This window comes from Myotis lucifugus, unplaced genomic scaffold (genome assembly GCF_000147115.1).
Source record: "Myotis lucifugus unplaced genomic scaffold, Myoluc2.0 scaffold_0, whole genome shotgun sequence".
NCBI classification, from domain to species: domain Eukaryota; kingdom Metazoa; phylum Chordata; class Mammalia; order Chiroptera; family Vespertilionidae; genus Myotis; species Myotis lucifugus.
This window is the reverse complement of record NW_005871048.1, coordinates 64,663,526-64,689,904: the sequence shown is the minus strand read 5'-3', so window position 1 is coordinate 64,689,904 and position 26,379 is coordinate 64,663,526. Positions and strand designations below refer to the sequence as shown.

The window sequence follows — 26,379 nt, the reverse complement described above, 5'->3', positions numbered from 1 at the left end:
GGCACAATGTAACCCAGGTAAGAACAATGGTCTGGATACAAAAGTCCAGACAGGACTATTATGGAGAATTATGGGAAGTGATTAATCAGCTGGCCTCTTCCTGGGTATTGCCATTCGCACATAAAATCTTTGTGCTAACATAGCTACTCTCTGGTCCTAAGTTACCTTAAGAGGAATGTAATTAGTTGTTAGGATTCATTAGCTCCAGTTAGTACATACATGGCACAGCATCTTCCTTGCTGGTTGAGTGCTTGCTAATGGGAAGTAATGGTGTATTTGTACCTCTTCGGGACAATACCAAAGGACGTAGGGTTAATCTGAAGTCCTGGCATGTCTGTCCTTTTACTTACCAGACTGAAAAACTGGAAATGAATTTCTGACACAGGCAGAAAAGCAGAGTGTCCTAAAAAGCCAGTGTTGAAGGCTGTCAATCTGGTGGCACCTGTTATTACTATTGCTTCTGGTGCTTAAACCTTTTGAGGCAAGAATGTCAACCAAACATAACACCTGAGTAGAGCTGCCCTCTCTTTGGGAAAACATTTTAGTTGGTACTTCCAGAAGCTTCTGCCAGCTCAGAACAAAAACTTTCTAACAAAAGCAAAGGAATATTTTTTACTTTCAGTAGTTTCCCCAATTCCCTGTTTCCAGAATGAGCAATGAGAGGAGCAATTCTATGAGATGATGAGGATCCCATCACACAGAGGCCACTGGGAGTTCCATGATGCAGAGCAGAAAAGCAAGTATAGATTCTCCCATTCAGCCCACCTGTATCCCTTCTTCCTATGATCCTCTTGCTTCCATAGCTCTCTGGGTTCAGAGACCCCATTTCTCACTCCTCCCTATCACAGCTCCAAAAGCTGATGGAGATAAACCCAGGGAATCAGGTGTCCCAATCAACCTTCCCCCATGGCGTGCTGTCAAATGCCCTTAGGTGAACAGTCATGGGCATCTCTGCATGACACAGGAAGTCATCAACCCAAGAAAATGGTCCATGAGACCAGCATGACAAATTGAACCTTTTCTACTGTTTTATTTCAAATATTCTTGGCCAACTAAGGAAGAGATGAAATTTATTTAAATACTAGGGGCCCGATGCACAAATTCGTGCACGGGTGGGGTCCCTCAGCCTGGCAGGAGATCAGGGGGATCGGGATGTCTCTCCCAGTCATAGCTGGCCAGTGGTGGGGGCGCGGGACGGACCACGGGAGTGTCTGTCCCCTGGTGGTCAGTGCACATCATAGCAACTGGTTGTAAAGGTTGCTTAGACTTTTATATATATAGATTCCCAGCTAAGTAAGGAACTGGACTCCAGAAAAAGAGAATGAGGCGGGTAATAGAACTGAGACAGGCTGTGCAGAGCAGAGCTGGCAGCCAGCTCTCCACTCTGAATTCACACAAAGGTGGGCAGGAGGTGTGCTTTCTGAATTGGTGCCTCTGGAAAATGTTGTTTGTGGCTCTCATTGGTTATGTTTCTCTGTCCTTCAGAGCAATCACAGCTGCAAGTTGGAAACCTTCATTTAACGTGAATGAATCTGGGCTAGCCTCCACACGTGCTCTGTGTATTCTCTGATGAGTTGTATCCATCGCCTTGGTTAGATTGTCCCAAATCTGGTAAATGCTGGCTTTATTTATTTTAAAATAAGTGCTGCTTTGAAAAGGGAAAGTAAAAATGGTATGAAAACAGATGTGTTAAAATATTGGAGAAGTTTAGTACATAAGCAATAAGTGAAACTGCTGGCGAATTCTTTCTTCCTCAATTTATGGTTAATAGACTTATTTCTTTGCTTCTTCTCCAGGGACACTATTTCTGATACAATGTAATATACTTTGGAAGGCAGCAAGAGGAAAAATTATATTTTTTAATATAAAGAAATTATGAAGGATTTTAAGAGTAAACCATCTCTTAAAATTTACTTTTTATTTATCAGAGAGTTAACATCTTACAACCCAATATTTTATAGAGATAAATATTAAACTCCATTGTGTACCAACTGGGAATTAACTGAGCTTTTTCATTTAATCTTTTTTTTCAGAGAAAGCAATTTGTTCACACTAATGGAAATACTTGAATATTCATACTCTAATAGGGAGAAGACTATTCATATTGAAAAGATAAACTTTAATATTTGCTATCCTTTAAGAAGAAGTCAATATTTGCAACCAAATTATAAGATAAATAATTTAGAACAAGTTTTAGTTAGATCCTGCACATTTTCATAATTAAGTAGATCAAATTTTGCAGAAATAAGTGATGGAAACTTAGGGAGGTATGGAATGATGGGATATTTTATATTAATCATTAATATTTTAGGTGAATCATTATACTCTCACTTTTCCTTACTTAGGAAAACAAAATGCTTGGGGAGAAATGATACCAATTACTATCTAATTGAATATGATCGTCAGGAAGAATATGCAAAATTATAAATAGTCCTCTTGGCAAACAGAAAGGTCTTCTGAAAGAACTGAAAAATAAGTTTTTTGGGTTTTTTTCAGACTATTCCTAATAGAAAAGATACTAGAAATGAAAAATCTTGAAGTGATAGAAAGCTTCAGGCCTGCAAGATATGGCAGTAAACCAAGTAAAGGTAAAAAAACAACAACACCTTTTTATATGTAAAGAAAGAATATATCAGTAAGAGGGAGGTTGGTTAGCCCATGAAAATATTGAAAAAAGGCATATTGCCTATTGAGGCATTATTTAGGAAAAACATACTTCAATTTGTCTAGTCTTGGGGCAGCCTAATGGGACTTAGGGTACATGAGGTTGTCTTCATGACATTACGTGTTACTTTCAACAGCAACTGTGTCTATTTGCTCTTCACCATAACCCTCATGCTCACCATAGGTCCAAGCACATAGTAAGGACTCAAAAGAATAGATGTTGAGAGAATAAAACTTTCAGGTAATATAACTAACTCCTCTTATTTGGGTACCACCAAGCAGCTTTCTGATGATAATGTGACTTTTATTGGTTAGTCGATAGAGAATGCAAGTGCTGGTGAAAGATTGGGCTTATGGACTGTCCATAAAAAAGCACCCACTCAAACCTCTGAGTGCAGGAATGTCACTGACTGATGGTCCTGCTGCTGAGCCCTGAAACCTGCCATTGTATCTGTCTTCCTGCTGAGGCCTCATTTCTCACAGAGGCTCCCAGCTAGTGACTGAGCTTGCAGCAGTGACAAGGCAACCTATTCCGGGGAGATACAGGACTCCTTGGAAGGATTGTTTAGGCTCAAGAACTCTCCAGTGGTTTTACTGAACATCCTTGAAGTCCAAGACATTTTCACACAACCTTCCCTTCCCTTCCCTTCCCTTCCCTTCCCTTCCCTTCCCTTCCCTTCCCTTCCCTTCCCTTCCCTTCCCTTCCCTTCCCTTCCCTCCTTTCCTTCCTTCCTTCTTGGGAGTTGGACCTACATTATGGTTTGATGGTTCTCCTTGTTCCTCTGGCTCCCTTCCATTTTTCCTCTCAAGTGTGGCCCTAATGAAATATCCTGCATGGATTGCTAATTCTCTGCTGGTGTCTGCTTCTCATAGGATCTGTCTGAGGCAGCATCCTGTCCTCAGTGTAAATAAGCACACATGTTCTTGGGCTTCTTCTTGCCTCTGCCTAATGGAATATGGTGGAGTGGGTGGAGCCCAGCTGTGGCATCACACAACCATGCATTTATGTCACCCTTCCTCCTCTTACTTGCTCTATGACTTGAGGCAAGCTACTTTACCCTGATGAGCATCACTTCGTGATCTCTAAAATGGAATAGAAACTCCTACCTTACTGGATTACTGAGATAATTGCATTAAACCGCATACATATTAAAGAAGCATAGCATTATAATAATGCTAAACCAAAGGCTAATTTCCTCCTAATAGTATTGCAGCTTCAAGGTCCAATTTATGACCAGGTATGGTCAAAGGTCAAGCCATACAAGAAGGGTGATGCCCCACTTCGGGTGTCCTCAATTAGGGATCAAGTAAGAGAACATTGGGGTCAGCTAGCAAATGCCCTAACCATGCTTTACATTTTCTCTTACATCTAATCAGGGACATCTAGGCCAGACCTCTCCCCCACAGCCCTGGAACTTGAGGCCAAGGTCATGTGGCCTAGTTTCCCACAAGATATATCAAATTTGGGGGTCAAATATAGATCTCCTAATTCCAGATGAAAGGTCATTTCAAATATATTCAATATTTAGATTTTAAGAGGAATATGTATAGAGATTTTCTAAGAGCCTTCCTTTATTGTTAAATCATTAACAATTTCATCAAACTACAAGACTTTAAAATAGTTAACTATGTAAACCTCAATTCAAGAACAAACTTAGTAGTTGGTCTTAATTTTTATGCTGTTATATAGAGAATTTCTTGAAGTTCCATGGGTGACTACCTTTTCTTGGAGGTAAGGAAAGGAAAGTATTACTTCTACTTGAAAATAGAGACTGAAAATTAATGATAGTTAAAATTAGAGAATAAGTATACTTTGGTTTCTATAATAGAATGAATCAAAATATGCTTCATACTGGTCAACATGACCTTGCAAGCATGTTTTAATTTATTAAAAATTATTTCCCAAAGCGAAAACAGTGAAAGCCAACTATTATAGTATTGTTATAGTCTAAATTGTACCCCCCACCCCGACCCCAAATTCATATGTTGAGGTCCTAAAAGCCAGTACTGCAGAATGTGGAATGTGACTGTTTTAGGAGATAGTGTCTTTAAAGTGGTAATTAAGATAAATGAGGTCCTTAGTGTGGGCCTTCTAAGAAGATGAGATTAGGACAGAGATGCACAGAGGGAAGACCATGTGAGGACATGGTGAGAAGGTGGCCGTCCACAAGCCAATGAGAGAGACCTCTGAGAACCAGCCCTGCTGACATCTTGATCTCAGACATCTAACCACCAAAACTGAGAGGCAATCAATTTCTGTTGTTTAAGTCACCCCATCTGTGGTGCTTTGTAATGACAGCCCTACCAAATGAATTCATATCAACCACCATGTCCTCTGATTGGGAGGAAGTGAGCTAGAGCAGTGCATCTTGGGAGGTCAGAGCCCTCATCAACAGTGGAGCTGCTGAGGGGGAAGCCCATCCATCCTCTCTGATGGGGTCCTAAGACCTCCTACTCCTTTTGCCCTCCCGACCTCTGTTCCCTTCCTTAGAAGAGGATGTTCATTGCAGAGTCAGGCCCCCTGAACCCCAAACATTCACTTTGCATCCATAATAGACACAACTGACCAGAAGTGGAGAGCTGCTCAGGCGAGAAGCATCTTCTGCTTTAGGGCCAGGTGTGGGAAAATGGGTGCGAGTGGGTGAGGGGGTCTCCTCTGTTCAGAGCATCCACACACACCAGGTCCTTCCCTTTTGAAGGGCCTGGATAAGAGTGTTCAATTCAGCTGGCATACATCCAGAGCTCATTATACAAGACTTAAAAAATATTTTTAAAAACAGATCCTTCTTAGATGAATAATATTGGCAACCAACTGAACATAATATAAAAACAATAATAATTCTTCTTACCTGTGGTTGAGTCCCATAAAATACATGTCCTCGGGGCTTTCCAGCCAGAGTGCGATTATCACTAGTATTACTTTGTGACAGTGTTTTCTCAAGGTCACTCCAGAAGTAGTGGTTCCATGGGACCAAGCACTCATCCATTATATGGGTAAAAATGACTAATTGAGGGTGTGAGTTTAATTATATTCATAAGCAAAGGCATAGCGCAGCTCCTCTGACAGGCTTAATAACATTCTCATGTACACAGAGATCGATGGGAAAAATTAGGGTTGTATATTGTTGTCCTTCAGGACAAGATGCCGAAGTGGGAACAGAATAATAAAAATAAATAAATGACTCAACAGCAGCAGGAAATGAGCTGTGGAAGTTAGCAAAGCCAGCCTTATGCAAATACTTCAGCTGGAGATAAGTCCTAAGCATGCATGACTAAAGGGAAGCCGCCTCTACAGTCCCAGAGAGTGGAGCTGTCTTACTGAGCTGCCAGATTAAAACGTGAAAAGGGTGCTCAGCCAGGGCTTCACCTACAGTTCTCTCAGAAGTGATGATAATGGCTGAGACAGGGATCTTTACGATATTGATTTGTGATACTGTAATTGGGAAGCATGGTCATGCTTCACATTAAATTGAGAAAGCATCCATTCTGTGACCAGCGGCTGGAGCCAGCTTCCTTAAATGATACTGACATCATGTCACGTGCCCTGCATGAGCACCTACAATGACTTCTAGCCCTCAGGTGTATCGAACAAATCCATGCCACTTTCAGAAGCTAGTTCAAAGGAAGGAGGGAAAGGGAGGCTCACCCACAGGGGCAGAACACGCACATCGGATCCACACGAGGAAAAGTTGTTTCCCGGCCACCAGTGAAGGAGTTGGATTTGAACCTTCTCTCGCTAGGGCGGCCACATCTGGCTGCAGAGCTCAATACTGTTATAGGTGATGTTTTGCTTTACACCTGAGCCATGGAGGGGAACGCTCTTATGCATGGAGAAAAACCGCTCCCTATCTGGGTTCATTCCAGTGTGTGGCCACTGTTTGAGGACAGGCAACTTCTTAGAGTTATTTACCCCATTTTTCTCCCTGTGCTATGTTCTCCAGTGGCTCCCTGGCTTTGCAGGCCCCCTCTGGGTTACTTAGTAGGGCAGTGATGGCGAACCTTTTGAGCTCGATGTGTCAGCATTTTGAAAAACCCTAACTTAACTCTGGTGCCGTGTCACATATAGAAATTTTTTGATATTTGCAACCATAGTAAAACAAAGATTTATATTTTTGATATTTATTTTATATATTTAAATGCCATTTAACAAAGAAAAATCAACCAAAAAAAACGAGTTCGCGTGTCACCTCTGACACGTGTGTCATAGGTTCGCCAAGACTGTAGTAGGGGGACTAGGGCTGCCAGAACAAAATAAAACAAACTAGGTGGCTAAAAGCAACAGAAGTTTATTCTCTCTTAATCTGGAGGTCAGGTGTCCAAAATCAAGGTCAGCAGGGCCACACTCCCTGTGAAGGCTCTAGGGAATAACCCTCTTCCCCTTTTCCTAGGAGCTTCCAGCAATCCTTGGACATCCTCGTCTGTGGCTGCATCACTCCCATTTCTGCCTGTGTCCTCACATTACGTCCTCTGTGAGTCTCAGTGTGCATGTCCTCTTCTTGTAAGGGCACCTTCACTGGATTTAGGGTCACCTTAATCCAGTATGACCTCATCTTCACTTTAATAATTATACCAGCAAAGGCCTTACTTCCAAATAAGGTCACATTCTGAGGTTTCTGGTGAATATAAAGCGATCTCAGCCAAGATAAGCTTGTCCACAGGCTGAGCCAGACTAACCTTGCCTAGGCAGCATCCAGGCCACGGTTGTTAACACATGTTTTTGGTTGAAGGTGATGATTATTCTGTCCACAGATTAAGAATTCGGTTATACATTGTGCAATGAAACAATCATGAGTACAAGACTGAATCTATTTTCAGGGCTGAATGGCCTGGCTCAGGCCACAGGGAAGCAGTTTCCCTGGGGGACCCTCAGTCACAGCGATGAGGAAGAAGACTATCAGGACAACTTCATGCTTACCACATCCTACAACTTTCTCAGGTCTAGCACATTTCTATTAGGGCATGATTTAAAATGGTTTTTATTAACAGCTAAAGCTTTAGTCAGGCAGAATTGGAGCAAAAGATAGAATTTAGAAAAGGGAGAGAAATGAGGGAGATGGTGAGCATTAGTGCAGGTGTGAGGTGTGGGGAGGAGGGTGTGGATGGAAGGAGGCCTGTGGAGGTGAGCCCCTCCCCCTGCTAATCACCCGGGGCTCTGAGGTCCACTGCCCCCATCTGACACTGCTTCCTGAATCCCACAATATAGCCACCATCATTTTATCAACATGCTCCTCCAACAAAATGGAAGAGATTAAAAAAATTTTTATATTTCTATACTGTTTCCTCAGTGACAGATAGATAGTTCAGGAACAAATAGATCTGCTTTTGAAAAACTCCATTTTCTACCCAAAAATAAATTTTAAAAGAAAAAGGGCTAGGGGCATTAACTTTTCATTTTATATTTCACATATGCTTAAATTTTTGCTATGTCAACATAGGACATCTTCCCCTGAAAGTTTACCAGGCCTTTTAGAGAAGGTAAGGCAAGAGGCTCTTCCCTTTAGAATGTCCCTATGAGCATGCCATGTGCTCCACGCTTGGGCGGTATGGCACCACCATTGATGTTGGTACAATATCTATCGTCAAACTGAAGGCTTGAGAAACTGGGTAAAAGACTGTACCAAACTGTCGGAGGATTACACAGTGTTAGCATCCAGATTTTAGCTATTAAGTAAGGCTTTGGCCTTTTTTCTAACTTTCATTTCACTCTGATAAACTTTTGGATATGTAAAAGTGGCAAAATTAGCCCTTATAACATTTTTTTCTTTCTGAAAATTCAAAAGGTGATCTTCTTTAGAATAGTAATTGCTTCAAATCTGAACCTCCGCTTCCCACCCTAAAAGTACATTAACAAGTTTGAATCCTGCTAGGAACCAAAACTAAGAGTAATGATTTCTGATAATGATCTGATAAATTACCTACCATAAGCTCTTTCTGCTGGCCTTGTGAGTCACACTATGTTAGGAAAAGTTTTACTTTCTTTAACATATTATTGTAAACATATCTTTGATATATTCTTTTACATATTATAATATTTACATATTTTCTTTACCTATCCTTGAAACTACAGTTACAGAAACTAATAAGACAAAAATATTAACTCATTTTAAGTCATTGATAAAAGAATGAAGGATATGGACAAATAATGTCAACTTTATTATCCTAGGATATGCCTTAAAATATAGCCTTATCTTAAAAAGTATTGGACAAATAATGTTAACTTTATTATCTAGGATCTGCCTTAAAATACAGTCTTATCTTCAAAAAGAAAGGCACCCCCCCCCCATTGCTCTGGCTGATCATCTAAATTGAGAATTAAGATGTTGCTGGAGGAGCTACTGAACTTATAATAAATTTGAGAATAAACAACGTACAGACAGTCCTGACTTATAAAGGTTTAACTTATGGTATTTGGACTTTAAGTTGGTGCAAAAGCTATATGCATTCAACAGAAACTGTACTTCACATTTTTTATTTTGATCTTTTCTCAGGCAAGTGATACGAAGTACAGAAACTCTCTCCTGATGCTGGCTGCAGCAGTGAGCTGAGGCTCCAGCCACGCAATCACCAGGGTAAACAGCTGATGCTCTACAGTGTACTGCGTTGCCGACACATTTTAGACATTACGTTTTGTGATTTTTGCATCCCATCTACAAAATGCCCATCTGTGTCTTTTGCTTCTGGTGAGAAAGAAGAGAAAGGCAATTACTCTTGAGATGAAACTCAGGAGAATTGCCCAGTGGTAAGCTATTGTGTTTTGAGCATGTTTAAGGTGGGCGAGGCTAAGCTATGATGTTTGGTAGGTTAGGTGTATTTAATGTAAGGATCTATGGAAATAGTTCACAAAGCTACAAATCAGTGACAGTTAAATTTAATTGAACGGAACAAAATATTGATATTCACTGTTGTCCACAGGAAGTATCTTAACAATCAGGTGCACAGGGTATCCTGGTAAATTCACTGCTCCACTCTTCCTGTCACTTCTCCCCACCTGTCCCCACTCTGTCCGGCACAATCGCTCCCACACGCAGCTGACCATTGTGTTCTCTTGGTCAAGATTCACCATAGCTTTCTACTCCTATAGACTCAGGTCTATGTTCCTAAACTCTGCATTTCCTGAAGTCCCCTACGGTTATAGATCACCTGCAGATCCTGGAATCCCCGCATGTCCGTGTCAGAGCACGCCTGCCACTCTTTCTGGGCACAGTGCCCAACCACTGCATTGACTGATGAAGTCCTTTCTCTGTTTGGCCCATCAGCTCCTGATTCTTGAAGACTTTTTGACCACACTGGCTAAGCTCATCACCCTCTCCCCAGTCTTTCCTTCCCAACTACCCTAAGATATTACACTAGGGTTTATTGTATGGGTGCCATTTTCTTGCAGTAGATTATGAGTTTCTGAAAGGCTGGGACTTCCATGTTTATCTCTGCCTCTCTGGGCACACAGCAGGGACTCAGCAAATCCTTACAGATAGGTTGTTGAAAGGCAGGCACAGCACACAAAGAAATTTCTTTAATGTAAATAAATTCTGGACTTTGTTTGAAAAATGAAGAATGTAAATACCTCACATACTGAAATCTAGAACCTTCCATCATGCTATAAACATTTGACACTGTTTTGGTGTGTGGCCAACATTGGTTCTAAGTAGGTAGCAAATAATAGTAGATATTTATTGAAATCTTTCATTTACTGAGACTTAATTTGATAAATTAATTGTAGCCCCTAACTAGGGCTGTTTTCTTCCTCTCTTTGTCCACCCTGCTTATCAATGTGGAATGATTCATAAACACATTCAAATAAGCGAAGAAAAATTATATTTCTTTCTGTAGAAGGGCAGAAATTAAATTCAGGGGGAAGTGAAATATTCAACATACACTGATGAGTTTGGCTTTGTTGCTCAAAGAGGGAAAACCCTAACCCTGGTTGCATCCACACTAAGGAAAGTCAGTGTGGTTATAGGAAACTCTTATCTAAATCAGAGGTCCTCATTTTTTGCTCCCAATGATGTGGTCACTCCTGGCCAGTAGCAGAAGCAGCACCTGTGTGCATAAACAGAGATGAATGGACAGGCATCCCATTCTAACCTCTTTGCTCTAGGTCACATCCCAGGCCCTAAGCTCAACCAGATGAGCTACGGAAGGGATCTGTGAACCCACATTGGTCTAGCTCACCATCTGAGTTTTCATCGAATAATGTTGAATGTATGCTCAAATTGGCGGTGGCCTACATCCTTATCTCAACCATCATGAATATTTAATTATGTTGCTCTATTATTCAGGGAGAATTTTAATTGATGGCACTAACCAGGTCTTTGCTGACTGTACTTCTACAATTGATTCTGAGGCACTCGCATGATCTTCATTAGGAATGACGACAGTCTACAAGTCAGGAATGCTCTGAAGGAAAAGATTACTTGAATAGTTGCAAATAACTGAAATCAGGTATAAAGGGTCAAAAGTGCTTGCAGTTTTAGCTTTGGGAGAGTTTTGTTTCTTATGCTGCCACAGGATGTTTCAGGATGATAATAGACTTTAAGAAGTTATAAAATAGATGGCTCAACAGGGGGGGTTTGGAGAGCTGTACATTTGGCTTTTGATGGAGCCTATCCAGAGAAACCGTGTCCAAAGATCATTATTTTGTGACCTTGAGGAAAAGCAAACTCGCCAGAGGATTTCCTATTCCTGCCCATGAATGCATGTCGATGTTTATGGAGGCAGACTCTCTTTATCTCCCTCAATGCATGCACATTTCACACAAGCACACACACCCCTCTTCAAGACTGGAGGCCGAGAGCACTGCTATAAATATTCATGAGGTAATTATTATTAATGTCACCAAGGTGATTTTGTTCCTTCTCAATAGAGACGGGTTTTTGCACCTAGAAACCAATCAACTGTAGGAGAAATGGCAGCTTTGCGCCAGCCCAACAAAAGCAATCCTGCACGTTTTACTTTTGAAATATAGATTATTTGACTAGATATTTTGAGTCATGTTTTGCCCTGCCCCATCATCAATCTTATCCAGCAGAGAATTCCAACTCTGGTGTACCATGCAACATCCTGGGGAGCACAGTATCTAGAGTTTGGAAGAACTTGATGATTACATTCTTTTCTAAGAGCAAAAATTAAGCAAAACATAAGGATGATTCAAAGATACCTCAAGAGATATGGGAAATGATTTTTATAAATATGCATTGGGAGAAAATTACAACACATTTACTACTTTTATTATTAAAAATATTCATACAATAGGCCTTATAAGATAGCTATTGTAAGAATTATAGGTTCTTGCAATCACAAAGAAAATTTTAAAAAAGCTACTGGCAACAATTAACTAGATCCCTATGTATATAGGTCATGGACTCGCCCCCAACCACCAGCTGACCTGCCTGGTTATCCTATGTGCATGATATGCCATAACATGGGAAATTACTGGAAAGCACTGTTTTCCATCTGAGAAAATGAACTATTTTTGGTTGAAATGAAAATGTTTGTTTTTTTGCCCAAGACCTCAGAAAATATGATAAATAAGTTGAATACTGGTATAGGTACAGGACAGCGGGAGATGCCTACACCTCATCAGCACCTCACTAGAAATGTGTTCACTAACTTCTCGTACTCCATTGCCATATCAGCAGTCATCCTTTCAGACACTCTGATCTTGAGTAAAACAGCAATTAAAGTTACAGGAACAGTGAACATGTATGATGACAGCAGGAGGCGGCAGTGACATGGGACTCACCTTAGGCATCCAGTGGCATTTCGCAGCACCTGTGAGGAATGCAGCTGTATTTTTCGGTCGTCCTGAAGGGGTGAATTTTCCCAGCCCGAGTGGGGGATGATCACGGCATTGGTCAACACTGCCAGGGTGTCCTGGATGATTGGCATTTTGAGAGCATCACAAGACGAGAGATTCCAAAGGACTCCTGCAAGATAGACACAAACAGAGCTTTTGGATGATCACTGTTTTCTCTCATCTCAAAATGGTTTTCCCTAATCCGGTTAACAGCATGAGCAGAGGGATTAAGGTAGTGTGTCTTAGAGTGCATTTTTAATTTTAGAACATCTATGTAAACCCATTAAAAGAGTGCTGTGGCCTAGCCAGTATGGCTCAGTGGTTGAGCGTTGACCTATGAACCAGGAGGTCTTGGTTCAATTCCCAGTCAGGGCACATACCAGGTTGCGAGCTTGATCCCCAGTGTGCGGCATGCAGGAGTCTATCTCTCTCTCCCTCTCCCTTCCTCTCTGAAATCAATAAAAAATATTTTTCAAAAAAAAAGAGTGCTGTGACTATCTGACAAGTGGGTAGAGAAACTGTGACATGATTAATTTTGTTCCATCAGGGAGGCTAAAAGGTTGAGAGATTTGATTGACTTGAGGATACCAATCAGGCTTCCATTTCACTATTAATACAATGGACCCAAGTACCCAAATTCTAACCAAGACCGAAGAGCAGTGAAAGTTGTCTGAATCGGACTACCAGGGCATGTTGTCTTCTCCAAGACCTCTGTATGCACATGTGGTCTGTTTGATTCACTCAGTGTCCACAGAGAACCAACCATCATTGCATGACCTTATGAGAATCCAGCATCAGGTCTGATGACGAAAGGCTCAACAAGAAATCTAAATTTCCTGTCACTGACAGTTTTGTCAGCTTTTCCCTGAAAGCAATGCTTAAGGAGGAGCTACAGATCGTTCTTTCTTATATAGCAACAAAGAGAGCTGTAGGGCATGTCTTCCAAGGACAGAGTATAACAGTTATAATGCAGGCCGAGCAAAATAAAACATTTTTAGAACAGATGAAATGTTTCCGGTTTCTACATATTTTAGAAAGAGACTTTAAAATGGCATTAATCTTAGAAAGGCCATAAGTACTGAATATACATATAATAATATCACTTGAAAATGATTTTAAAATAATTATTCTTTTTGTTGTTCAAACAGTATACATAAAGGGAAAAGAAACTGAAAGTGCTACTCCATTTTACTATAAAAAAGATTACATTCTCTCTCAAGACTAACATAAATAGACACCATCATTGCAGATATTGGGGAAAAACAGCACAGTTGTCTTGAGACACACATCTTCGAGCTTACTTGTTTAATAAGTTTTCAATAATTTTAAACATGCGATTGTATTTTTTCTACTCCTAACGAACAGACCACACTTACTTCTGAAATTTGCTTTGCTAGTTTCTTGCATTGCGCATATTGACCTGTCAAAGCATATTAACACTAATCTGAAAGTCAATAGTGTTAGATTGTTAATAACTAACGTAGCTAACAGTTTTAAATTAATTCTATAAACATGTGACTTTAGAGACAAACTCTTCCAACTATCTTTCAAAGTAACGTGTGCTGGGGATTTTATTAAAGTAAAGAAAAGGAAACAAAATGGTGCCCTGTATGTACAAATCAATCCTTCAGTACTGGGGGCTGGCTTGAGGGCAATTCCTGCCTGCCTGTTCTTTGTAAATGAAGTTTTATTAGAACACAGTCATGCCTGTTCATTTACAAATTCCCTATGGCTGCTTTTTTTCCTTTAAGGGAAGAGTTGAGTTTTAGGTACAGAGACAGCAGGACCCACAAAGCCTAAATAATTTACCATGATAGAAAGATTTTTACCTTGATAGAAAGATTTGCCCACCTCTGCGCTATCATCAATATTTTCTCTACATTTCTGAGTTGCATGTTTGCATTGCTAGTAAGATCCTAAATTGAGTATGCAAAAAATACTCAATGGTACACAGAAGGTGCTTAAAAATATATTTGGATTTGGACTGATTTGAAATATTAACATATATATTTATTTTGTTTTAAATACTATATGAACCTGTTTCTTTATTCATCCCATTGAGAAATGTTTTATGAAATTTTGGGTAATCAAAATGATTATCTTTGTTCATTTGCAGTTTCACAAAAATGTTCTTTTTTTAAGTAATTAGTTTTTCATTTTTAAACAAGCACATTAAAATGAAAGTAATATCTACCCTAGAATTAGAGGATACCTTTGTAAAATATCACATCAAAGAGTTTGCGACTGTTCTTCTAAGTATACAATGCAAGCATACAGAAACAAAACAGAAGTTTCTTTGATTCCAAAGTCCTGATCTAAAAATACCAATACATGAAAATTGAGGTTTGCAAATGTTTTAAATTATGGTTGATATGCTGTGCTAAAAAAACATACTCCCTCTAAAAACTAAATAGTAAAAAGGGAGACTTTTATAATTTTACATGCACGAAATGTAAAGGATTGTAAAGGGATTTTATGATAATAAAGCAATTTTCACTATTTCCTAACCATCAGAAAAGAGGTCAGAAAAGGGGAAAAGAAAAAAAAATATGTGAAGGCCTAATATCTCATAGGCAAAAAGTTGGAAAAGAAGATGGGATCCAAGGTAATTCTTTATTGGGCTTTTCTCTCCTTTCCTTTCTCATTAATTCATTAATTAGAGTAACCTAATTCAGAATCATGCATGGACAGATGTTTCCTAGTTCACATTCATTCCACCTTGCGGGCTGGCTCCATCTGTGCTTCACATCCCAATGAACTTATCAGAATGCCTGACCCATATCTCCAAACTTTCCAGCTTCATTTCTATCTGCAGCCCACAGTATGTCCTGAACTTATGAGTAATACAGGTGGATCTCTGATCACCGACAGCTTTACCACCTCTGTTTGGACGAGGACTTGGCAAAATAGATGTAATGTGGCAGACTTTCTTTTGGGGGGAGTTCAGCAAACTAGCTGCAGGGGGCCCTCAATACTTAGAATTTTGATTAGATTATGCAGGCGCCAGAAATAAGCTTAAGTGTAGAATCAGCAGCCTCAGGGGACATTTGAGATAACGGGCAACATGTCTGGCAAGAGTCAAAGGTGGGAAACAAACAGACACACACACACACACACACACACACACACACACACACACACCATTAGTATTGGCCAGAGAACGATTAGTGGACAAAAATGAACATATTTAGACATTCTTTGTGAATACATGAGAAATAGGTGTTTTGCTCAAACTTGTCTTCACTCCTTTCTCTTTCTTCTGTGTTGGTTTAAATACCCAAACATTTCCGACATTCCTTTCAAATGGTGGAGCCCAATCCTTCTCCCCTTGAGTGATTCACTCTGACCAATAGAATATGGTGGAGGTGACCGTGAGTGACTTCTGAGATTAGGTCATAGATTAGGCCATAGCATCCTCTGAGCTGTCGCAAATGGCTTGAGGAGCAGCCTGTTTCCTGCTGTGAGAACCTCAAAGCATCACAATGGATGGGCCCAAGTGGAGAAGAACTGAGGCCTCCAGCCAGCAGCCACATTGAGGGATGGATCCTCTAGCCCAGACCAGCCTTCAGCTGATGGCAGCCTCATGAGGGGCCTGACCAAGAACCAGCCAAATCTGCTGCTCCTGGACTCCTGACACTCAGACTGTATGCGGTTAACGTTTGCTGTTTTAAGCTGCTACAACTTGGGGTAATTTGTTATGCAGCAACAGTAGTTAATGTCCCTTCCCTTCCCTCTCAACCTCCCACTCTCCTTTTTCCTTTCTCCTGCCCTCTCTGTTCCCTTTGTATATGGGGCTCATTCTTCCCCATACAACATGTTCATCCCCTAGTTTCTCCTCATTCTAACTTAGATCCACTTGTTCCCTCATTCCTTACAAGTCCCCTATCCTCTTATTGAAGTCTATCCTGAGAGTATAGAAGACACAGGAAGGAGGATCCAGCTCAACTTTGTAACTACATTTAAAATGAATTTTAACTTAGATTGCAAGTGATATTTAACTTTTAAAAATGTGTCCTCTTTATGTTTGAAATTTATAAATGGCTAAACACTTTCTTTAAGTTGGAATAATCCTGTATTAGTTTCACACTGCTGCTGTAACAACATTCCACAAATGTAGTGGCTCAAAACAACACAGATTTATTATCTTAGCTTTCCAGACGTCTGAGTCTCCAGTGGATCCTAGGACTGTGCTCCTCTGGAGACACTAAGGGAGGATGCCCTTGTCTTTTAGGCTTCTAAAGGCTGCCTGGGTTCCTTGGCTTGAGGCTGGCGTCACTTTGACCTCAGCATCCACATCACCTCTCCTTCTCTGACTCTGATCCTATTATGACACTGTGGAGACATGAGCCCACTTGGATAACCAGGACAATCTCCCCATCTCCAGATCCGTCACTTAATCCCATGTGCAAAGTCCCTTTTGCTATGTAAGAAAACATTCACAAAATCTGAGAATTAGGACATCCTTTGAGGACCATTATTTAGTGTACCACACATCCCCTTAAAGCAGCGGTTCTCAACCTGTGGGTCGCGACCCCTTTGGGGGTCAAACGACCCTTTCACAGGGGTCGCCTAAGACCATCGGAAAACACATATATAATTACATATTGTTTTTGTGATTAATCACTATTTAATTATGTTCAATTTGTAACAATGAAATTGGGGGCCACCACAACATGAGGAACTGTATTAAAGGGTCGCGGCATTAGGAAGGTTGAGAACCACTGCCTTAAAGCATTCTGTTATGCTTAAAATAAACCTCTAATTGTAGCTTCATGATCAGGAATTTCTCTAAATTTATCTGCAATCAGATCCTTTCATTCACCCATTTGTGCGTTCCATGCGTATTAAGGACCTGCTGCTGTGTGCCAGGCTCTGTTGGATACATTGGGCACATTAGTGAACGCCATCATGGCCTTTTATTACTGCAACTCTGGTCCCTATGCTCTGCCATCATGGCCTTACTTCTCCTCTTTGAGCACACAGGCTTGTTTGTAAGGCAGATCTCTTGGACTTCCTGCTCTCTGTCTGGACCATTCTTCTCCAGGACTTTCCAAGGTTGATCCTGGCACCTTTAAATGTGCCAAACTCAGAGAAACTTTTCTGGATCAGTCTAAACTATCTTCCCAGACACTTGCTATCAGATATCCTATTTTAATTTTCAGCAGAGACCTCAGCGTGAATGCATATTTCCTCTGCTTTTTCATTCTTTGATTTTCTGTCTTTCGCTCGCTCACTGTTCTTCCTCACAAGGTCCCAGCCATGAAATGAAAGCAAGGACCCTGTCCGAGTGTTCACAGCATACAGAACACAAACAGCACATAGAACATGCTCTGACACACACTAGGTGCTCACCAAATAGATGCCAAATAAATAAGAATTAGTAAATGGGTAATATGACCCTTATAGGATGGCATGTGCTCCTAGCATCAAACATTCTTTAAGTATCATAGAGCTAGCAAAACAAAGTGACAAATAGCAAAACATAGTGCTAGCAAAACAAAGTGAAAGAATAAAATACAGATGCAAGATGTAATGTTACAAATAATAAATCCAAATGAGAATACAGAAGTGTCATTTCAGGGGATTGTAATCTTTGACTCTACAGAACTTCTACATTTAGCTAGTAGAAAAGAATTTACATCACTAAAAAACATTAATCAGTTCAGCATTAGAAGGCTTATCTTCAGTGCTTCATTTGAGTAATTTTCTTATATTAACTCTCTCATAATTCAAATTAGCCAAAGCAATACAAAAAATTCAATTCGTGGAAAAACGGTGGAGTAAATTGAATTCACAGTGGTATTCAGCAGCCATAACAAGCTACCCCATTTATTCTTATCTGAAAGTAACATAACAATGTTTTAGCATTTTGGTTGATGATCACTAACAAATTTTAATTTGCCCGATGAAAATATGCTAAATTTTTCCAGATTATAATCTGTAATAAAATTGTTTTTATTGCATCTTTCCCTAAATTATATGTATTCAATAGCTTTCCTTTATCAGTATAATATTATTACTGTTTCCAAATATAATTTTGACAGTAGGCTTAGTTGAGAAGACATTTAAATAACTACTTCAAATATAGTTTATTATTATTTCAGGCACAAGATGGCTCTTTTTCTTGAGATTATCCATATTCATGAGCAGTAATTGGTTTATTAAAATTTCTTTAATAAAATCTTAATTACTTTCATAGGCTTCTTTACTTTGTTTTAATAGAGGGTGGTTGTGGGGTTTTTCCTAAAAGAGATGTAGGCTATCATGAAAAAAAGAAACTGAGATTGACAAAAGGAAGTATTTTAATAATTGCAAGCCTTAAATCATGATAAAATCAAACACTGCCTGTGGCTATGCAAGACTTTCCTATGACCCCCTCAGTTGCTATTAATCTTTAGACCTAAAATTAAATCCCTGAACATGGTAAAGCTAAAACCAAAAGAAAAGTTGGGCTGAATTAATTTTAAATGAATGCTTCAAATTTTTTTAAATTATTTAAAAATCAACTTAATGTATATATGAAGATTTATTTTAAACAAATATATCATTTATTTTATTCTGACAGTGGAAATTTGTGCACCTGGGGAAGGGAGAGAAGAAGAAGAATGGGGACAAACAAGTTTATTTTTTTAAAGTCAAGGTTAGCCCTGGTTGGGGTGGGAATGGAATGGGACTTGGGGGATCCATCACTACCTTCCCCATCTATACCCATTCACACCTTAAGTCATGAGTGGGTAGAGGGTGGCTGATCAAAATCTGGGGGCCCATGACATCCTGAACTCACGCAAAGCGTATGTGTGTGCATGTGCAGTGTACGCATGCATGTACATGTGTTTCTATGTATGTATGTAAGCACTAGCCTATGTGCAAGTGTATTCACAGGTGCATGTGCATATGAGTACTGTGTGCACACACATGTGTGCATCTGTGTTTATGTGTGTGTGGGCATGTGTATACTTGAGTACATCACATAAATACTCCCAACTTGTCCCTTGAGAAGTCATGACCCTCAAAGTGCGACTGTAAATTAGGATTGCTTTGTGAAAACTTCAAAAAGATTCAGAACCACACTGATTTAATGTTTTTAAAAATAAAACTGTCATTTATTTAAAAGTAAAAGTGATCTTGATTTGATGCTACAGTTTACCAAAATGTTGATAAACGCTGAGAACACCTGTTTTCTCTCCATAGCCATGTGGCCATGTGGGCCCCACACAATGGACTGCAGCTGGGAAAACAAGCGAAGCTATCCAGATGCTGGACTGGACTGGACTTTAATATGGAGCAGAAACTATGGGCAATGACCCTGCTGAAGACAAGATTGGACTTCTTCCATTGCAGCATAGACAGAGCTGGGACTTAAAGGGAAACTCCCTTAATTTTACATAATCAATAAAGCTTTCCACATAACCCGACCCTCCTATGAGGGCTCAGGAAATTCTTTCCCTCATGTCACCCCGAGAACTCTGTTTCCACTGATAAATAGAATGATGACTATTGTGACAAAGCCTTAATGAATTTTGTCAATAGAATATCAGTATTTCTAGCATGTATGGGGGGAAAATAAATTCTATGTTAAAATTTGAAGCTTTGTCTTACTTTTGTAAACCTTCCCTCAAGAGCAATTCATTCTTTGACAATAACTGATCCCACCACCCAATTTAAAATAAATCTAAATTAAGACTTCTATTAAAAATTAAAAAATGGGTAGTTCTTTGTCCAAAACTCCTCAAGTTCTCTTTTAGGAGTGCCAGGAATGGGCTACCCAGAACACATGACCTCTAAGATTCCTGCTTGAATATTCCAGAAGAGGACACTGCAGGGACCCTGAGACTCAGATGAAGGTTAATCCTTTCAGAATCGGACTCACTGGATCCTCCTAAGCTGAGAGTCTCCCTGAGGTGGTTATGAAAGTGCTGTAGGCTGGGAAATGTGTGGGGCAAGCTGGAGAAGAACTGGTTCATCACAGTCAATAACTGCAAACTGTCATCCTGCTAGAAATATGGACAGAAGTTGTTAACTCCAGAATGGGTGAAGAGTGAGCTGTTCTTTACATTAGAAAGCAGGTCTGATCTTTGTTAACAGGCACCGTGCAAATTCTGGTTTATGTTGATTAAGTCTACCTGGGCCTCCATGAGATACTTTAATTCTTGACATTTTTACATAACTTTGTGACAAGATACAGCCATCAATGTTGAGATGCTGCCTTGTTCCACAGCCAAAACTGATCCCACAGCACTCTGACATGCAAGTTTTGGCAGAGGCATCATACATCAGAAGTTTAGACCTCGCTGGTACAGACTAGTATAAGCAAGAGGCTCATCTTCGCTTACATTTTTGATTAGTACTTCAAAAAAGTATCTTCACTGCTGTTTTCAGGGCCTGAGTGAATTTAATTTAAAGCTGGATAATTTTATAGAAAAAAGATGATGACTAAACTTTTTTTGAAGAAAGAATCAAAACTCAAGTGTGTCTCTTATCTCTGTCCCATTCCAAGTTGGAGTCTGCAGATTCTAGTTTCATTAGATATCTTCTTTCAAATGCTGTCAGGCCGGATTCCAGTTATGAGAAACAAGGCTTGTCTCAATTGGGATAAGGCAACGCAGTTCCTATCTAAGAGGGGGAAGCTTGTGCTACAGCAATTTTTAGAAAAGTAAATTGTATTAAAAATCAATTTGCATGTGAAGGGTACCAGAATATGCCATCCCCAAATATAACTCTTTGGTTTATGAATAATTTTGAGCTAAAGGCCATGAGCATCAACAGAGGAAGGAAAAGCTCTGAAAACAGGGCATGAGCTGTCCTTTTATAAAGGAAATTTACATTAAACATTTTTTATTGATTACTTTGAGAGAGACAGGAAGAGGGAGAGAAACATCAACTTGTTGTTCTGCTTATTTATGCATTCATTTGTTGACGCGTGTATGTGCCCTGACCAGGGATGGAACCCACAGCCTCTCTGTATCAGGACAGTGCTCAACCAACTGAGCTACTTGGAGGGTGTCTCTCTCTCTCCCGACTTAAATCTAAATAACAAACCTTACTAATCAATCCTTGTTTATCATACTTCTCCAGTCACCTTCCCATAACTTGCCTCAGATGGTAATCAAGCCCAAATCCAGCCACCTCTTTGGGGTCCTCTTCACTGGGTGCTCCATGTATGTGAACAATGCTCGTATGAATAAACTTCTGTTCGTTTTTCTCGTGATCATTTGTCTCTTGCCTGTCTAAATAGCAGAAGCCCAGCTGGAGAACCTAAGATGGGAAGAGGAAAACATTTTTTTCCTCCCCTACTGAGATGTCAATGTCTGATAGCAACCATCTGTGAAAGTCATGGGTTCGTGTTTGATCACAGCATATTATAAATGAATCATAGAATACTGTATTTCTCAATTCCCCAGGGATCAACAGTCAGGAATATAAAGTTGGGTTTGCTTGAAACTATACCTTCCTTCAATGACCTTGGGTATTCCAGAACCTTGAAAAAAATGTCACCAAAGCATCAGGCTGAGTTTTATAACATCTGGAAATTCTTCCTAAAAGTGACTGCAGTAAAAGATTATGTCCTTTTATTTGACAACTGACATGTTCTCATATGTGCTAATAAAAATGAATGCTTACTTATACTTTGGTTGTATTTCTCAGTAGTTCTGTGCTTTCCAAATTATATGTATTAAATAAAGTAACTAAGTTTGTCCTTTTCATAAATATGGGCAGGGAGAGAGAGAGAGAGAGAGAGAGAGAGAGAGAGAGAGAGAGAGAGAGAAAGAGAGAGAGAAAGAAGAGAAGAGGAGGGGAGGGGAGGAAAGGGAGGGAGGGGAAGAGGAGATTCAAAGACAAACATTCCGATTATCTGATGATTTAAACAAGAAAGCATGGGAAGAAAAAACCACCATAGTTTCTGGCCCTGGGTTAAATGATACTGGGACAGACTAATCTAACTGTTTGGCCTCTGAAGTTCAGACTGTGAATAGATTAGTTCGTCTACCAAAAGTAAGTTTGCTCATCAGAACACATGCCAAGACGCCTGCCTCACTGTACCATGGGTGCACAGCTACCATGTTATAAACTCTGCCCCATCCCAATTGTTTCCTACGTTGCAATACCCACCTTAAAATCACCCAGCCAGGGACCCATGGCCTTATAAATAACCCTGCCTAATTTTCAACACTGTCACCATTGCCTCTTTCCAGGTAGCATTCTCCCATACTTCAGTAAGTAATAAACCTATCTAGATCTACAGGTTTTTCTGATGGCCTTTGAGGGAGCTGGCAGTTAACCAACCATGTGAATTACTAAAAATCAGTCAATAGCTAACTGCATCTTTGGTGAACACAGAGCCTGGCAAACGCCTGAATCTGCAGAGCATCCATTAACCATGATAACTTCATGTGAGCAATAATGGTTATTAAGCTGTTTGCAGCTCTAGTAAGTACTATAACCCAGAAGTTACACAGCCCACACACTTCTCATAGTAAACTCTCTGGATGGGCCTAAGGTGAGAAGGCCTGCTGTGTAACCCCTATGAAGATAGGGAAGGCTATCACCTTGGGGATTTCTTTCTCAGACTGTTGGTAGCAGATCCTCCTTATCCTTCTTATGGGAGTCAACATCAGGATTCAAATTGAATTTGTGGGAGTATCACTAACTAGAACCCTTGAAAAGAAGAGAGTTGGGGACACTTTTACATACCAGGGCCATTTTAAAGTGTACCCTTGGTCCCTGTAGCTCTCAAAGAAAAGCAGCCTTTATGAAGACATGGTGACAGAGTGAAGAGTGACAGCTGGAAATCAGAGACCGAGGTTCTAACTCAGCTCTCACCTAGTCAGGATTTAAAAAAGGTGCTGACTGAATGGATGAATAATCAAACAAATAAAATTGTTGGGTCAAGGATCTCAAATTTCTACGGGGTGTCCAAAATAAGATCACATTGGGAAAAAAACAAACAACAAAGAAACCTCAGCCCAACTTATCTAACATGTCTGCATTCTTGTACATTGGGATCTCTGCTAATTACCTTGCATGCATTAACTCATGTAAACCTTCCACCACTTCCATTCTACAGATGAGAAAACTGAGGCACAGAGAATTGAGCCACTTGTGCAATGGCATTTCATGTGTAGGTGAAAATGAAGGTCAGACAAGAGTTTGACCACGACGCATATGAACGATCAGACAAATGTCAGGCACATAAACTTGCTACTTAAAATTAGAGAGAGCTGATGGGCTGGCAGTGCTTAGAAGCAGCATAGATGAATACAGAATGTTCTGCTTTTCATCTTTTGCCAGTTTCTCTTTAGCCTCAGGTCAGGTAGCTTGAGACATTTCAAGAACTCATTTGAGTTAATAGAACAAAGAACATTCTGAGTTAATAGAACAAAGTTTTGAAACAACTTTTACCAATAAATTTTTCTTGCAAACACTTAATTCTGCTGACCTCTATTAAAAAATAAATATCACATGATCTCACTCATTTATGGAATATAATGAACAACATAAACTGATGAACAAAAACAGATCCAGAGACAGAGAAGCATCGATCAGACCGTCAAACCTCAGAGGGAAGGTAGGGGAAGGTAGGGTAGGAGAGATCAACCAAAGGACTTGAATACATGCATATAAGCCTAACCAATGGACACAGACAACAGGGGGGTGAGGTCATGAGTGGGGATGAGTCTGGGGGGTATTGGGGGGATAAGGACACATATGTAATACCTTAATCAATAAAGAAATATATATACACAGCTATGCCCAGCGAGCATGGCTCAGTCGCTGAGTGTCGACCTATGAACCAGAAGGTCACAGTTCAATTAGCAGTCAGGGCATATTCCTGGGTTATAGGCTCGATCATCAGTTTGAGGAGTGCAGGAGGCAGCCAATTAATGATTCTCTCTCAATCTTGATGTTTCTATCTCTCTCTCTCCCTCTCCCTTCCTTTCTGAAATCAATAAAAATATTAAAAAGTATACAGCTATAATTTTCCATGGAAAATACTGGACAAAAACCAGATTGACATGCAGGGTAATTTAAAAACGAAATTCTTCCTCTAGCTACCACACTAATTTTAAAACTAGGTCTTATTTTCAGTTAAATCAAAATTATCTGATTCTGTTGCTCCACTATAGTAATACCAATGGTGATCATAACCCTCATTTATTGAGCCATCACCATGTCACATGCACTGTCTTATTAAATCCTTACCCCAACCCTGGGAGAGAGGTGCTGCTATTGATTTCATTTTACAGATTCATAACTAAAGATTTAGTGAGGTTGCAAAATCGCTCAAGGACTGGTAACAAATAAGAGACACAGCTGGGATATAAATACAGGTTCTCACACTCCACATTATCTTGTCTCTCAGAGACACTCTATTCAGAGGTTATTTTTCATGGAAAATATGATGATAGTGGATAAGAACAGGAAGACTCAACTGTAATCTCTGCTGATCATTCTCAAATTGATATTTCTGAGTTTCATTTCCCTAACAACTCCAGATTTGTACATTTGTTCTGCATATTTTCCTCCAAACATACTTTCTTCCCACTCATATTCCCTAAGCTAATCTGCTACCCAAATCAGAGATTTAGGGAAACTTTCCTTTCCTTGTGCCACTTTTATAGTTTTCATTTTTCAGCAGAGATTTTGTGAGTGCCTATGAAAACAAAGTATTGCTAGGTGCTCTGGGTAATATGTAGTGAATTAAGAAGAATCTACTTGGGGAGGTAGAACATGTGTTTGTATGATGAAAGATAACACTTACACTATAGGGTTGTATATGACAGAATCCATTAACTGTCAGCGATGATGTGCCATGACATTCAGTAACAAAAGATTACCAAGGGAGGGGATCACAGAAGGCTATATGGGGAAGGGTCTTTGGTTGATCCCTGAGGGATGAGAAGAATTAGTCAGGGCATGGGACTGAGGCACCGAGGCATCTAGAGAGAGCAAAGGCTTGCAGATATGAATAGGCAACAGGTGATAGTGCTAATGTCAATGGGTCCAGTAGTAAAGTAGATGCCTCCTAACATGTTAATTGAATAAAAAATATATTTCTTAACAATCGAAAGGATACTCATCATTTGTGCAATCGTCATTTTATATTAGAATGGTAGTCATCCTATCAGTCATGGGGAAATTAAGAAAAAATACCTCTGCACAGGCTCTATTTCTGTAAATTCTGATGTAAGTGGTCTGCAGTTGGCTCTGTCACCAGTATTTTTGTGTGTTTTTTAAGTAGCCAAAGTGAAGAACCAGTGGCAGTTATTATATCCTGGCCCTGGTGAATTTAAGTGAGTTCATCAATGTCAGCTTCTTCCACTATGACTTGTTCTGATGAACACAGAAAAATTATCTGTTATGATCAAAGTGACCAGTGAGCTTCATAACAGAGATCTTTATATTTTCATGTCATCACGACCCAACAACTTCATTCAATCCTTTGGGTGTTCATTTAATTGATTATTCATCCATTCAGTAGACACACTTTGACTGTTTAGCACAGTGGTTCTCATCCTTCCTAATGCCGCGACCCTTTAATACAGTTCCTCATGTTGTGGTGACCCTCAATTTCATTGTTACAAATTGAACATAATTAAAGCATAGTGATTAATCACAAAACAATATGTAATTATATATATACTAGAGGCCCGGTGCACAAAAATTTGTGCACTCGGGGGGGGGGGGGGGGGGCCCCCAGCCCGGGCTGTGCCCTCTCGCAGGCTGGGGACCCTCGGGAGAAAAAGACCTGCTGGGTTAGGCCTGCTTCCAGGGGGGAGAGGGGAGGGCCAATCCCTAGGTGCAGCCCCTGGTCAGGCTCAGAGCAGGGGCGAATTGGGGAGGTGGGGCACCGCCCCGTCAATGCACAGAGCAGGGCGGATCGGGAGGGTGCGATGCCACCCCTCAGTCATGCTCAGGGTAGG

At 40.1% G+C, this 26,379-nt stretch overlaps 1 protein-coding gene across 1 annotated transcript in view; it reads right to left on the bottom strand.

Annotated features, from left to right (window-relative positions):
- CTNND2 (catenin delta 2) overlaps nucleotides 1–26,379 on the bottom strand; it is a 473,749-nt gene that overhangs the window by 131,781 nt on the left and 315,589 nt on the right. Inside the window, 1 exon segment of the mRNA XM_014453371.2 lies at nucleotides 12,404–12,587. Within this exon segment, the coding sequence (XP_014308857.2) occupies nucleotides 12,404–12,587 (184 nt within the window).